Source organism: Callospermophilus lateralis, chromosome 10 (genome assembly GCF_048772815.1).
Source record: "Callospermophilus lateralis isolate mCalLat2 chromosome 10, mCalLat2.hap1, whole genome shotgun sequence".
Classification (NCBI taxonomy): Eukaryota; Metazoa; Chordata; class Mammalia; order Rodentia; family Sciuridae; genus Callospermophilus; species Callospermophilus lateralis.
In genome coordinates, this window is record NC_135314.1 from 123,643,179 (window position 1) to 123,659,916 (window position 16,738).

Genomic DNA, 16,738 nt, shown 5'->3' on the forward strand with positions numbered 1-16,738 from the left:
TTATTTATACTTGATAAATTGATATTGATAAGTTCAGCATCCTGTAAATGAAGTACCAAGTATGCACCAAGTAACTAAGTAACTAAAATGTGCTTGAATATGATTCTATTTAAAAAGATAAGGCAGATTTCAGTTTTACAGTATCAATTTTCCAATTAGTAAATTAAATTTAATGTGCCAATATAGTTATTTCATTTGTGTGTTTTTTTGTTTTGTTTTGAGTACTGGGAATTCAACCCTTGATTAATCTACACCTGAACTACATCTCTAGACCTTTGAAAAATGTATCAATCTCAGTTTATTTATTTATTTATTTACTTGCTTATTTATTTACGGATGGTACTAGGGGTTGAACCCAGGGGCAGTATGCCATGTAGCTATATCCCTGACCCTTTTTATTTTTAGACTTTTAGTTTAAGACAGGCTCTCTCTAAGTTGCCCAGTCTTACCTTGAACTTGCTGTCCTCCTGCCTCAAACTTCCCATTGACTAGGATTGCAGGCATGTGCTACTAAACCCAGCACCACCCTCCCCCCCACCTTTTTTTCTTTTTAATACTTTGAGACAGGGTCTTACTAAGCTTACCAAACTGGCCTTAAACTTGTGATTCTCTTTCCTTAACTTGAGTAGCTAGAAGTTTTACTGGCCCATTACTCTAAATGAAGGGCACACTTTTTTGACTTCTAGAAACTATTCTATTGTTATGTGCTCTTTCTTTAAAAAAAAAAAAATATATAGTATATAAATATATGGGGGCTGGGGTTGTGGCTAAGCAGTAGAGCTCTTGCCTAGCATGTGTGAGGCTCTGGGTTCGATCCTCAGCACCACATAAAAATAAATAAATACAACAAAGGTATTGTGTCCAACTACAACTAAAATAAATAAATAAATATTAAAAAATATATAGTATATTTTAAAGACTCTTCCCTCTTTTTTTTTTTTTCATTTTTTAAAAGCATAAGACAATAGGATTTATTCAAGTGGAGAGAAAAGAGACAGATCACTTGTAAGGTGAGAGGGACCCTATAGGAGTTGCTCCACTTTTTTCTTAAATGTGATTTGAATTGGAGTTGATAATTACTGACAACAAGTCTGTCAGATTATAATTATTTTTGGATTTATTCTTAGAGTCTTAATTTTGCAATTTTTTAAAACTTGAATAGAAAAAAGTCTTGTTTATTTATTCTCTGTATTCCAGATTGATTTTTGAATTACATTTCAGTTTCTTTAAATTATGTTGATTTTTTTAATACAAGTTTTCAGCTAAACTACATTTGTTTTTCCTTATCAGTACCAGTGGTAAAATTTACATGACCGTATTTCAGGTAAAATCAACTAACAGAGAAGTATTATGAAGGAATAAGATGAAAAAGTAAATTTTTATTTCTTGATAATTATGTAGAACTTAGGAGTTTCTTATGTTCAGAGAAAACAGGTATGGATTATATCAAAGGACATTTTAATTTACTAAAGAACATTCTGATTATAAAGAATATCAGAAATAGCCACAAGAGAAATATGATCTCTATAGTTGGAGATTTTAAAGACAAAGGCAGCTAGCTGTATGTCTAGATATCACTAGTGTATGTTTAATTAGTCTTTAGTGCTCTCTTCTAGTACAAACTTAATGTTTTTTGTCTTTGTCTTCTCCTTCCGCAACACTCTTTTTCTGTACTTATCATCTAGTTCATTAGATATTCAGATTTTTAAAAAAATGTCTGAAAAAGTTTGAAGTTCCTATGTAAGAGGTTCCTTTAGAATATATCAGAATTTGAGGAGGAAAGAGAAAAACTATAAATTTTTTTAATTTTTCAAACAATGGTTAGATTAAATTTTATGTTTAGCATGAGATAGATAAAGAATAACTGTAAAATCTGTTGTTTCACAGGTACTGTGAGAATAGAGATGTTTCGAAATATGCAGAATGCAGAAATCATCAGAAAAATGACTGAAGAATTTGATGAGGTATAGCATTCCAATATTTATGCAGATTGCCTACTTATACTTTTAAATTGTTAACATGTTGATTATTTCAAGTTTTGTTTTGATTTGGTGTTTACTGTAAGAGAAGATATATATTACTTATTTATATTAAATATCAATCCATACTACTAATTACAAAATTAATAATAGCTTTGGGGATTTGATTACATAGTGTGGAGGTAGCATTAAATAATGTCTGATGATTGATAAGGATAAGAAAATTAATATTATGAAGTAGAAGTTCATTCTTGACTTTTATTCTTGAAAACTTTCTCAAATTCCCAAATTTATAAATGCATCTCCAACACTTTTCTTCCGTGGAATGCTAGTCCCATTAAATGCTTTAGAGGAAAAAAGGTTCAGAGGTCAAAGAAATCTGAACAGGGTTCCATATTATACCTTTCTTAGTATCAAAGCACATTTTAGTTTTTAAGAGTCCTAGTGAAGAAAAATCGGCTTAACTTTATTTAACTCAGAATTTTCCAGTTATTTCAAACAGAACGTTCACTGCCATCCTATGTCTACTTGTGTGTATATGTGAAACTTAAAACTTCTGTTTTGGACATTCTACTTCAGGGTATTCTAATTTTCATTTAGAATACATGTTTTGTTTTTTTCTTCATAATCCCCTTTCCTATTTTCAGTGAAATATTGTCTCAAACAGTTTTTACATGGATTGTAAATGCTGAAACATTTTCAGTTTTACTTTTATATTTATGCTTTGGGGCACTGCTAATTGCAGTTTTAATATTCTTCCTTTTGATTTAAATTTGATTTCTATTTTCTGGCAGATGTTTCTTTTTCTTGACTTTCAACAGAAAAGATTGCTTTTTTCCCCCCTCTTGGGTGTAAGCTTAGCCTTTTTTTTTTTTTTTTTTTTTTTTGTTATTGTTACTAATTTTCAGTTGAATAAAGTAGTACAAACGCACCATAAAACAAATACACTCAAACATACATAACATCTTGGATGTCTTTCTCATCAGTTGTTCACCTTCTCTAAAGCAAGCTCAGACCAAAAATATTTTACATGTGATTCTTTACAGAAACATTCTGCTAGTGTCTTTTCAACTATATTAGTACCATGTTAGGAACTTTACATTATGCTCCATTCATATGTATATCCATAATTCCTTGTTCTCGATTTTGTAATCCCAAAAGCCTTTGACATTGTAAAGTTTTTTGGGTTTTTTTCCCACTTAGGTAACGTTATTTACAGTTTTGATTTCTGTCAGCCAGTGTGAGTATATGTTTTACTTAATTCTTGACTTGGTACTAGTCAGATTTCTTTCTTACAAATTCCTGAGATAAACCTATGAAAAGGAAAGTTTTGGAAGTTTCAGTCCATGACTGCTGACCCTGTTATGTTTGGGGCTGTGGTATGGCAGCAGTGCATGGCAAAAGCGTTTATCTCATGTTGGGAGCAAAATAAAGAGGAAGAGGCTCACTTTCCCTTTAGGGGCATGCCTCCATGGACCTAAGAGCTCTGTCTAGGCCCCACCTCTTAAAAGATTCTACATCCTCCCAACAATACCAGTCTGGGAAACAAGCCTTTAAAACATGAACATTTAGGAGACATTGCAAATACAAACTGTAGCAAATATTCCTGGAAATATTTAATTAGAAGGGCATGCCACAGATTCTGTTTGGATTGTGTTGGACTGTAAGGCATTCGAACTTACATGAAGTTAACTTTCTAAAACTAACAAACCTGGATTTTAATATATTACTGTTGGGCTTCTTTTCATCAAAAAAAAAAAAAAAAATGAACCAGTTATTTCAAGTGCTTGTATGTGCCAAACAGAAGGTAACAAAATCAAGTTAAGGTGTAATTGGGAAGTTGCTTCATCAGCTGCCAGAATGATTGCACTACACTAGACTTGTATCAAAGGTGGTTCAGATCTCAAATTAAAATGTATTGTGTACCTTGGACCTTAAGAATATTAATACTTGATGAAAAGATTATTACAAGTTTTTGAGAAATAGTCCCCAACCTTTGTTGCATATTGGTGTTATCTGTGTAGCTTTAAAAAGTACTGGTACCTGTCTCTGCCACATCCTCAGATATTCTGATTAATTTGTAAAGTGTGTTACCTGGGCATGAAAAATTTAAAAGTTCATCAGAATTCTAACAAGACATCAAAGTTTGAAATTACTGGTTTAAGGTAAATAAAAAGAAGAAAGCCAAGAATTAAGTTATTAAAACCCTTCTCGTGTGAGAACAGATAGAGGGGGAAACAAATGAATATATTGTAAAAATGAATGTGATAACAAGAAATTGTTACTTTTGTTTATTTATTTTTGGTAGTTGGTATTGAACCTGGGGGCACTCTAGCACTGAGCTATATCCCCAGCCCATTTTATTTCTTAATTTTGAGTCAGGGAGGGTCTTACTACATTGCCAAGGCTGTCCTCAAACTTCTGATTCTTCTACTTCAGCCTCCCATAAATTTCTGGAATTACAGACCTGCACCACATCCAGCTCAAGAAAAAATCATTACTTTTGTACTAAGTTTAAACAACTAGAAGAAGATGAGAAATTCATGGAAATAAAGGTCATGATATGCCAATACGGTCATATATTCAGAATATATTAAAAGATAGTTAACTGTTACCAAAAGTGATAATCAATACATAGCAAATAAAATTATTTTAAAAGGATTTATTTCATTTCTCTAAATATTTTTTCCAATATTTGAGATAGTGATCTAATCAAAGATTGCTTTTTTAAAAAAAAAAATCATTTAAATCTTTTTCCTTTTTGGTTGTACAACTGTTTGGTTACACTAGGAATGTGTTCATTTAGAGCAGAATTATTTATTAGATTATCTTCTAAGGCCATCTATTTTATCTTCAGTAATTTTAGGAAAATATTATTCTTTTTTTACTCTGTATATTCCCAGGAACTTGGGTTTAAATACTTGTATATTACTAGATAATACCATATTTGATTTTTTTTCCCTTCAGAATACTTTTTTGGTCATTTATTCCCCAGGGGAAATGGGAGGTTATTTTTGGTACATCGTATTTTATAGTAATGTTTAAAAGATCTGAACTGTTAAATTTGAACTGTTAAATTCAAACAGTGGTTTTCAAAAGAGTAGTCATTATTAAAATATTATTGAAATAAATATATTATAGCAAAGTCAGGTGAAGGTGATCACCTAATCAAATACAGATAGATTTTACAGGAAGTGGTCTAAAAATCTGTTATTGCCTGAGAAGTACACTAATGTTCCTATTCTTTATTACAAATAGTTTAATAAACTTTTTTAAGCCCTACAAACTTGCACATAGCCAAAGTGCTAAGTAATTATATCAACCTAATTTACAAATAAATTAATTCCCAGAGCATTCTATGGCTCTTCAGTTTATAGCTAAGTATATTTGGTTCTTCTTGGAATCAGCCGTTGTAAGCTAAAGCAAAATATAATATTTGTTTTCCAGATTATTAGCATTATATTCATATATATAAACTTTTAGGTATGTTTTTCCAAGATCAGCTAATATAGTTTTCATATAAGTATGCCTTGTACATAAGGAAACATTTGTAACACATTTAATACATTCATTTAGTCCCTTTAATTCTTTTTTTTTTTTTTTAAGAGAGAGGGAGAGACAGAGAGAGAGAATTTTAATATTTATTTTTTAGTTATCGGCATACACAACATCTTTGTTTGTATGTTGTGCTGAGGATCGAACCCGGGCCGCATGCATGCCAGGCGAGCACGCTACCGCTTGAGCCACATCCCCAACCCCCCTTTAATTCTTTTTATAAATTGTAAGATTATGTGGTGATTTTCTATAATGATTACAAGTTACCCTGCAGCTTTTTTCGCTTCTCATTTGTTATCATATGTACTTCCCTAAATTTTTTTTATTTAAAGTATGGAACTTCCATATTTTTATTTATATGAACAGTTATTTAATCAAAGGGTTAAAATGTTAATAAGTATAAAAGTGGTTAAATAGCACACAACCTCAAAAATGTAAAAGAAATGCTGCAGAGTGTAGAAGAAAGGTCAAATTATTTGCATTCTCAAATACAGTCTCTTAAATTTTTTCATTTATACATTCTATCAAGAAAGCATTTTTCAGCCTTCGAACCATCTAATAGTGAAAATTTGGGATAAAGTTAATTTGACATATAAAGTTTCTCTCCCCTCTTTACCCTGTTGCCTACATTCTTCTCAAAGAGTAGCTAGATTTCTTATGGGAAGTATGCTTTGGTAACTGGTAATTATTTCACATTTTTCCCTTTTAGTTGTGATCTATGTCTAATTTTAAAGTATCTGGTAATTTGAAATAAATAGATGAAAGGATTTATTTTCTTTCCACTCTTGGTAAGTAGAAGACTGAGTGACGTCCTCATGTGTTGTAATAAGGTATAGTTTGCAGCATATATTGTTATTCATAGAATTAAGTGTATCTATTATTGTATTAATATTATTCACATAAAAGTAATCTTTGAAGGTCAAAGAAGACAAAAGGAATATTTTACATACTTTTTAAATTAAATATTTAAATGCCATAATTACATGTGTTTCAAAATATTACAGTCGTATCAGTGCAACCACATGCCATATTATTCACTTGTTGATTACAAATATTTAAGGTTTAGTTTCTGTTTTTTTCTCTGTGTTTAGTACTTTTGTATTTTGTGGAGAGATACAGAGTATAGACTATAAAATTATTGAACTTACATACGTAATTTACAGTAAGTAAATATATTAGTAAGGAGTGCCATTTCTACTATCTACCGTCTTCAGTATTGAACTCATTACTCTTTCCCTTGGGATACTTGAAATATAATTTGTGTCTACCACAATGATCTGAAACTTAGACCCAATGAGGGAATACTCAGCAATAATACCTTAACATGTTTAATAGTTATGAAACGTGCAAAATCCAGTGAGACACGAAAGGATGATTTAAAATTATGTAGGGTATGAGGTCTTTACAAACTAGATTTTGCTTTCTTTCTATTATTATTATTATTATTATTATTATTATTATTATTATTATTATTTAGAATCAGGAATTGGACCCAGGGCCTCACATATGCCTGACAAGCACTCTACCACTGAGCTATGTCCCCAACCCTGAATATAGGTATTTAAAGATGAATAAAAATTCACCTGAAAACCTGGAAGGAGTTTAATGAGGAGAGTATAGAGTGCTTGAGGGAAACAAAAATTAAGCTGAATCAAATCATTAATAGTCTTGTGTACCACACTCAGGAGATTGGCTTTGATGTTAATAAATTAGCCATTCTGTAAACATTGTTGTTCTCCTAAGTATACTAGACAGTGTTGTAGGTAAGTGCTGAAGAGTCAAAGATGGGAAAGCTATGTGATTTGAACATTATAAAAATCTTGTGGTGTTGACTTTTCAGTATTCTTAATTGGTATAACTGTGTTTATATAGGATAAATTAAATCAAACTTCCTCTTATCTTAGAAGTATATAGTTTTACCACAATCAATCGAATTAATCTTTATGGATACTTTTTATTGGTAAATATATAATAAAACTTCAAAACAAAAGTTCAGACAATGTATTTTATTAGGCCCTTCAAATTTTGTTGTGTAAAAATATTTTTTCACTAGAGCTTCCCAAGGGTGAATAGAATATTATTTTGTTTCCTTAACACATGGTTCTTTTGCATTCTAACTTTTTGAGGCAGAATTAAAATGAAAACTGGTTTATGTAAATTCAACAGATGTGGTTTTACATCTTAAACTATGACTATTTTACTGTAATAATTTAGGAAACAGCACTCTAGAATTTGGAATTTCTTCTTGCAATTTCAGGAACATGGTATCCTCAAAGATGTTAATGTGTATAATTCCAAAACATTTTTAATATGCCCGTTTTTCATATGAGTCACTTGATATATGCAAAGCAATATATATATATATATATATATATATATAACATTTGTGTAGGATATATGAGTATGCCCTTGACAAATTGAAGAACTCATTTATTGCCAATACTTCCAAAATGATCAGTGGACTCCTCTAGTTTATCCCAAATGTATCAGTATCCCAATTTTTATTGTTGTTGGCTCCCCCCCAATAAATCTAATGATAGATTGTTTCCCACTCTAAATGAAAGGTTTGTCAAGATTCATGGATGAGAGTAAAAGAAAAACGTTTGGTAGTATCTCATTTAACTAATTGATAACAGTTTTGGGCAAGACATTTAAAAGGAATGATATTGGCATTCATTGTTGCTTTGATTTTATATATTGATATTTCTTTTTTAATTTTTTATTTTAATTTGTTATGTATTACAATTCATATTACACATATAGAGCACAATTTTTCATATCTCTGGTTCTATACAAAGTATATTCACACCATTCGTGTCTTCATGCATGTACTTAGGGTGATGATGTCCATCTCATTCCACCATCTTTTTTACCCCCTTGTTCCCTTCTTTCTCTTTCCTCTATCTAGGGTTCGTCTAATCTTACCATGCTGCCCCTTCCAACCTCTCAATGAATCAGCCTCCTTATATCAGAGAAAACATTTAGCTTTTTTTTTTTTGGCATTGGCTAACTTCACTTAGCATTATATTCTCCAACTCCATCCATTTACCTGCAAATACCATGATTTTATTCTCTTTTATTGTTGAGTAATATTCCATTGTGTATATATGCCACATTTTCATTATCCATTCATCTACTGAAGGGGGGCATCTAGGTTGGTTCCAGAGTTTAGTTATTGTGAATTGTGCTGCAATAATATTGATGTGGTTGTGTCCCAGTAGTATGCTGTTTTGAAGTCCTTTGGGTATAGACCAAGGAATAGGATAGCTGGCTCTAAAGGTGGTACCATTCTCAGTTTTCCAAGGAATCTCCATACTGCTTTCCATATTGGCTGCACCATTTTGCAGCCCCACCAGCAATGTATGAATGTGCCTTTTTCCCCACATCCTTGCCAACACTTACTGTTGTTTGTATTCTTAATAGTTGCCATTCTGACTGGAGTAAGATGAATTCTTAAAGTTTAGTTTTGATTTCATTTCTCTAATTGCTAGTGATGTTGTACTTTTTTTATATATTTGTTGATTGATTGTATATCACCTTCTGAGAAGTGTCTGTTCAGTTCCTCAGGCTGTTTATTGATTGGAGGATTATTATTATTGTTATTATTATTATTATTATTTGTTGTTGTTGTTTAGCTTTTTGAGTTCTTTATATACTCTAGAGGTTAGTGCAAGTGGTAAAAATTTGCTTCCAAGCTGTAGGCTTTCTTTTCACCTCACTGATTGCTTCTTTTGCATTTTTGTTTGAATCCATCCCATTTATTAATTCTTGATTTTAATTCTTGCGCTATAGGAGTCCTATTTAAGGAAGTAGGGGCCTAATCCAATATGATGGAGATTGGGGCCTATTTTTTCTTCTTTTAGATTCAGGGTATCTTATTAAATTACTAGTTCCTTGATCCACTTTGAATTGAGTTTTTTGCATGGTGAGAGAGCTGGGTTTAATTTTATTTTATTGTGTATGGATTTCCAGTTTTCCTATCAGCATACCATTTGTTGAAGAGGCTATCTTTTCTCCAGTGTATGTTTTTGGCGCCTTTGTCTAATATAAGATAACTGTAATTATGTGGGTTAGTCTCTGTGTCCTCTATTCTGTACTATTGGTCTACCAGTCTATTTTGGTGCCAATACCATGCTGTTTTTGTTACTGTTGCTCTGTAATACAGTTTAAGTTCTGGTATAGTGATGCCACTTGCTTCACTCTTTTTTCTAAGGATTGCTTTAGCTATTCTGGGTCTCTTATTTTTCCAGATGAATTTCATGACTGCTTTTTCTATTTCTATGAGGAATATCATTGGGATTTTAAATATAATGCTTTTGGTAGTATGGTCATTTTAACAATATTAATTCTGCCTATCCAAGAACAAGGGAGATCTTTCCATCTTCTAAGGTCTTCTTTAATTTCTTTCTTTAGCGTACTGTGAGAGGATTTGTCACTGATACATAGAAATGCCTTTGATTTATGAGTGTTGATTTTGTATCCTGTTACTTTGCTGAATTCATTTACTAGTTCCTTAGTCTGCGCCTAAGGAAACAAATCACCAAAGTTGATGATTAAAGAACGAACATGAATAAAATATTTTTAGATATCCCTATCATCATTTTTAGAATCATATTGAAAATAGTATTCTCGTGGTGACTTATTCATTTGATCAATAAATATTTGAGTGTCTTTTACATTCCAAGCGTTGAGGATATAACACTTGAATGCACTAGACACAAACCCCAGCCCTCGCAAAATTTTCATTTTAGTTAAGAGGAGAAAGCCAAAGAATAAACACCTAGGCAAAATACTGTAGTATGATAGATGGCAATAAATACTGTGCAGAAAAATAAAATCAGTAAGAGATTGACCCAAAAGGGATCATTTAGCATAGTACATTCAAGAACACCTCTCAAGAGTGTGACACTGAGCAAAGACTTGAAGAAGATGATGGCTCTCATTAAACTCATATCTGAAGGAAGGAAAACAAGGGCAAAGATCCTGAAATGGAAACATACCTAGTGTATTTAAAAGACCATAAAGAAGCTAGTGTGACTAAAACATACTAATTGACATTACTGTATTTAATTGTTATGTCTTCAGGACATTTTGAAACTATAAAACAATTTCTCAACTTTTTTTTTCTTTAGGTGGTATTAACTTTTTTTGGTATATATTTTTTCCTTGTCGATGGATCTTTATTTATGTGGTACTGAGAATTGAACCCAGCGCCTCACACATGTGAAGCAAGCACTCTTCCACTAAGCTACAATCCTAGCCTGACATTAACTTTTTTACAGCATTAAACTAGTTGTCTTGTAAAGCATCCCACATTTTTTGTTTCCCAGATTTTTTTTTCTTTCTGTATTATTTAACATGTTCCTATGTCCTTTTTGTTCTTTAATTGAACGTCAGGTCTAAGGACCTTCTTAGATTAGATTTTTTTCAAGGAAATTCATTGGTGAAATTTTGTGTGCTTTATATTATATCACAGTAGGCAGTATATACAAGGGTATTGATTAGCAGAGCTAAAATTGAGCCTTGTTTAAGGTGCATTGCATCTCTTTGTAAAATTACTTTTTTTTTTTTTTTTTTTTGCAATTGCCAAATAATGGTTTGACAACTTGAAAATTGGCCAAATAATGCTTTCAGTGTTCATTAATAATCTGTTCCTAAAACTTTGGGTTTATTTTAAATCTTGAAATCAGTGTAGCCTGAAGTCTGGAAATTGGATATTCTACATAAAATGTTTTGAATTAAAGTGTGACCATCTATTCCTATGGGACAGAGTAATTGGGCATTCCTAAACAAAACTTAGTCCTCCTATTGAAAGAATTCCTCCACGCAAGACACTTCGCTGGGGAGAGTTCCACTTTATTACAAAAGGCTGTGGGCTTATATAGATCTAAGGAGAGATGGCAGGGCTTAGGTAAATGACGGCTCACTCGTTTATTGGTAAGTTCCTCCAGATGTCAGTTCCGGAGCCCAGGAAATTAGTTCTTATTGGGGCTAAGGTTTCCTGCCAGAGAGATTTGAAATTGACGCCAGCGCGAGAGTTCACACCAGGGGAACTTTTCGCACCAGTGAAAAAAGGGTAAAATAGGAAGAGAACGTCCTTAGGCGCCATTTTGGAGTTTTTTTCCTGGGGTGCGGCTGCCATTATACTTTTTCCCAACACCTATCAGATGTCAGGAACAATGAATTTTTTATTTTCTGTTGTGGAAAAATCCACCAGTCAACCAAACCAAAAACATAAAACTTATTTTTGTCTGTCATTTAAACTGGTAATTTTATTTTTGCACTATTTCAGTGTTTATCACATTCCTTCCATTATCTTCCTAACCATTGCTACTATCTTAAATTTCCTGCTCCATCTCTCATTTTGTTTATGAATGTGTTAGAATGGTAAATCTCCTTAGCTCTTTTTCTGTTCCTTTGCCTAATGACTGACTATTCTCTACATTGCAATCAGTTATTTCTTTATAAAACTGGTTACTCACTTGGTCAAAATCATTCATCAGCCACCCACTGCCTCCAGAATGAAGTTTAACTTCCTTTGTTTCCTTTATGAGTCACTATGCTCCTGCCCTTATTTTGTTATTTTAATACTAGAAATTCTGTTTTAGTTTATGAAACAATGTAGCTCTGTGGTCCCATTAGTATGACTTTGCTAATTGTATTGCTTACAATGCTTGTTCCTCTTGCCCCTGCCCATTTCATCAGTAGAGAATTGACAATGCTTTCTACGTTCTATATACTTTTAACAACTCCTGTCGTGTGTGTGCACGTGTGCACACGCACGCGCATGTATACATATTCTTCATTAAAGTAGAAATTCTTTGAAAGAAAAGATCTTTGTTTTACTCATATTTTTTATGTCCAGGACCTGATATAGGAGCATGTTTGTTGTTCAATAAATTATTATTTAGATAGTTGGTAGATGATTGGGGAGGTAAGTTGTTTGTGCTCTATAAACAAGTATTCATAAATCACTGTTTTAAGTAATAGTAGTACAGTAGTCCTTTCTTATTTGGGGGAAAATGTTCTAAGAACTATAGTAGATGCCTGAAATCAATAATGGTACCAAACTTCTATGTATATATGTGCCTCACTTTACAATGGGATTGTATCCTAGTGGCTTCATAATGAGCTGAAAATATCACAAATTGAAAAATTTGATATGCTCAATACACCCAAGCCTTTGGCTTCATATAGCATAGTAACACAGTACACTGTAGAGTAACATTTGCTAACTTTTTTTTTTTTTTAATGTTACTAGGGATTGAACTTTACCACTGGGAACTGAACTTTAATGGGGGGCGGGGTACTTTACCACTGAGCTATATCCCTATTCCTTTTCAAATTTTTAAATCTTGAGACAATGTCTCATTAAGGTGCCAAATTTGGCTGTCCTCAAACTTGCAAGCCTCCTGCATCAGCCTCCCAAGTTATTGAGACTGAAGACTTAGGACATCATGCCCAGCTCAGTTTTTTACCCTTATAATTGAGTGTCCACTGTACAGCTTTGTGAGAGAATATTATACTATGTCATAAGTATCGGAAAATATCAGAATTCAAATTCCAAAATTCAAAATGATTGCAAATGAATGCATGTCATTTTCTCATTATCATAAAATCTAAAAGTCATAAAGGGACCATCTGTACTTAAAAGTTTTTTCCTGTACATACATACTAAATTAGGTCTAATTTATAAATTAGGTATAGTAAGAGACGGATAATAATAACAAATAATGAAGTAATTATACAAAAATACCATAATAAAAGTTATGTGAATGTGGTCTCTCTTTCCTCTTCACTGCCATGAGGCAGATCTTGAATACAACATGGATATTCTAGATAAATGGATGATTTATGTGCTGGGTAGTGGGATGGTGTAATATTTCATCACCCTACTCACAGCAACAATTTAAAACTTAAGAATTGTTTGTTTCTGTAATTTCCCATTAATATTTTCAGACTGAGGTTTACCAAGGATGACTAAAACCATGGAAAGCAAACCCACAGATTTGGGTAGGGGATACTGTGTATCTTTGGGTAAATGTGCTGAAATCAGATAGCTAAAAGCAATTCTCTCGGATTTGTTCCTAGAGAATGTTTTATCTTGTTAGATATCTATAGTTTGTGACCAAATTTAGTTCTCAAATATCTGTAAGGAGACTATTCTTTGCTATTTTAAATTCTGATAGATCATTGTTGGTTGTTATTAAAAAATCACATGCTTAAAGATTGAGCAGTCAGTTCTTTCTACCTCTGCTAATTACATACGTTCAACCATGCAGTGGACCTCTTAGGAGATTATCCTTTTCTGAAGCTCTAAATCTAATTTTGTTGCTGACTCTTTAAACTTGGCACTGTTTTCTTGTTTATTTGTTTGTTCTTTCTTGCCCTATCAGGGCTCCTTTGAAACATCTGTTTCATAAGTAGGTTGTCTCTCTAGTTGACAACAGAACTTCATTTGCCCCTCTGTTGAAAGAAAAAAATCACCAGAAAAACCTCTGTCCTTCAGATTTCCTTTAGTAAACCAAGTAAAGCGCAGTGTATGGACTTTACAATACCAGAACCAGAAAACTAAACTCTAGGATCTAGAACAAATTCTTTATTTTTCTACAGGTCTTATTTCTCTTATTATGCCTATTAGTAATCACCAGTGCATGGATATAAACTTCTTAATGTGCAAAGTATATACCATATATTTTAATGTACAATATATTATATTTTGTGACACAGATTTTCTACCTGTATTTTCTGAACATACTTCAATGAATTGCTTTTTTCTAGACTTTTTTTGTTAACTCTGTCTTTACATTTATTTATTGAATAATTACTTGTTCAAATATTATAAGGCTTTGCCCAAAGATCTTAAATATTAGGTTTTGTATAAAGCTTTTAGGTTACTTGATTATTATTTCTATTTTAATTTCCTTATTAGTTACCTTAGCTTCCCTGAAAAAAAGATGCTACTTATTTTTCAATGTCCCTTGCCCTTCATTAACTACACAGTTTTTAAAATGTGGCATGCCTAAGAGCTACTATTAAAGAAATTTTTAACCTGAATGCAGGTTCTTTTCCCAGAATGTTTTTCCTCTTGATAATAATATTTGTACTAGTTTCAAAAGCAAAAAGGAACAAAATGCTATACATTTTCACTCTAGACAGTAGTATAACTGGATTTGTTTTGTTATAACAGGTTTCAGATTTCTCTAATGGTGTAGTGCTCTTGCCTTGTTATATCTTGCCTAAGGATATCAGAAGGTTTTTTCCTTTGTGTTCCTGCTCCATCCTTGTAGACCTCTGCCATCTCTATACCCAGTGCTACAGAGGAAATCTCTCATCACACTCTTACCCCTTTACCAGTGGTAGACTGGTATTCCTAGTCCTATCTAAGATTTAACCATACCCTTTGTGCCTGCAGCCACTGAGGGACCTGTCCAGCTTTCTTCTTTCTTTTTGTAGCAGCCAATCTCCTCCTTATATCTGTAGATTGGACTTGATTGGGAGTTTCCTATTCCTTTCCTAGTGCTAGCAGACCTTTGATATTGGCATAGATTTCATAACCCAAGACTGTTTTGCTCCTGACTTACAAGAAGTGAGTTTAAATTTACTCTTATCCCAACCACAATGGATCTTTGCTAGTGCTATGCAGATAATTCAGTTTGCTGTTCTTCCCTTCACTAGATTAAGGCTTTCTGATAAAAAGGAAAGTTCTGAAAAGGGAGCTGGGATTCTTACCTTTTTCTTAGACATTGAAGATTATTCCCTCCTGGCTTTTCTCCCTAGAGAGAGGTTCTCTGTTTTCTTTCTCTGTGCCCAGGTTTGGTTATGAATACAAGGTTATAGAAAAAGAATTTTGAGTGAGTGCAAACTTCCCTTGTTATTCTACATTGACAAGCTAACACACACTTGATATTGGACAGTTAATGAAATTTTTACTTGATTTCTCTTACCTGCTTAAGTAATGGTCATCTTTCTGCCTTGTGAATTTTTCTTTCTGTATGTGTTTTAGATTATAGAGAGAAACCCCTTAAAAGTTGGGTTCAACTTTCAATTTTGTACTTTAAGCAGGTGATACAATCTGATACAATTTAATGATATCAAGAGCTCATAATAGTTTTTTTCTTAAGAAAAGTTAATAAATTCATTCTGCAAAGTAGAATTAAGTTTATAGTAAAATTGGAATAAATGATGTAGGTATTTCTGATGTAAAAGATTAGTTTTGGGTTCTTCAATGAAATGCTCATCCTTTTGTAATTCTTAATATTCTACTTAAAATATTGGAAGATGTTTTGTGATATAAGTATCATTATTACTTTGATCTAAATTCAATGGCAAATAACTTTTGTAAGTCTAAACATTAATGTTTTGGGTTTTCTTGAACAAAGGTTGAAATACTACATACTAAAATCTATTATTTTGAATGAAACATTTAGAATAATAAAGTAGATGATGGTTTTAAAGTACTAATTTTGAGCACTTAAATATTTTGTCATGGCAGTATAAAATAACAACAACAACAACAAAGCAATCAGTATATTTAGGAAAATAACCTCTTATTTTTGCCCCCAAGTGCTCTCAAAAAGAGGATGCCTACTTATGTTGTAGGGGGGAGAAAAACTTTTAGCTGTGTGTAGTGGTGCATGCACACAGGAACCTGTAATCCCAGCAGCTCAGGAGGGTGAGGCAGGAAGATCATGAGTTCAAAGCCAGCCTTAGCAACTTAGTGAGGCCCTAAGCAACTTAGCTCTGTCTCTAAATAAAATATAAAATATAAAATCCAGTGGGGCTTAACCCAGTGGCTTAACCACTGGATTCAATTCCTGGTACCAAAAAAAGGAGGGGTGGGGACCTTTGATCAATATACTATCATGTCATACTTACTATTCTTTTTATACTTTTTAGGACAGTGGTGATTATCCCCTTACCATGCCTGGACCACAGTGGAAAAAGTTTCGATCAAATTTTTGTGAATTTATTGGAGTCCTGATTCGACAGTGTCAATATAGCATAATTTATGATGAGTATATGATGGATACAGTAATATCCCTTTTGACTGGTTTGTCAGACTCCCAAGTCAGAGCTTTTAGGCATACAAGTACCCTTGCTGGTAAGTAACCAACATGTTCTTTCTTTTCCATTTGGTTTGTTAAGTATATTTTATTTCAGTTAAGCCTTCTTTAGAGCAAATATTAATTTAATGACAGTGT

The 16,738-nt window shown here is 32.5% G+C and overlaps 1 protein-coding gene across 2 annotated transcripts in view; it reads left to right on the forward strand.

The window, feature by feature from the left end:
* Stag1 (STAG1 cohesin complex component) overlaps positions 1–16,738 on the forward strand; it is a 362,710-nt gene that overhangs the window by 197,246 nt on the left and 148,726 nt on the right. Inside the window, exons 6-7 of one of the 2 annotated variants that reach the window (XM_076867213.2) lie at positions 1,888–1,964; positions 16,434–16,638. In XM_076867213.2, the coding sequence (XP_076723328.1) occupies positions 1,888–1,964; positions 16,434–16,638 (282 nt within the window). The remainder of the gene's footprint in view (positions 1–1,887; positions 1,965–16,433; positions 16,639–16,738) is intronic. The other variant, XM_076867214.2, reaches the window with a different exon arrangement.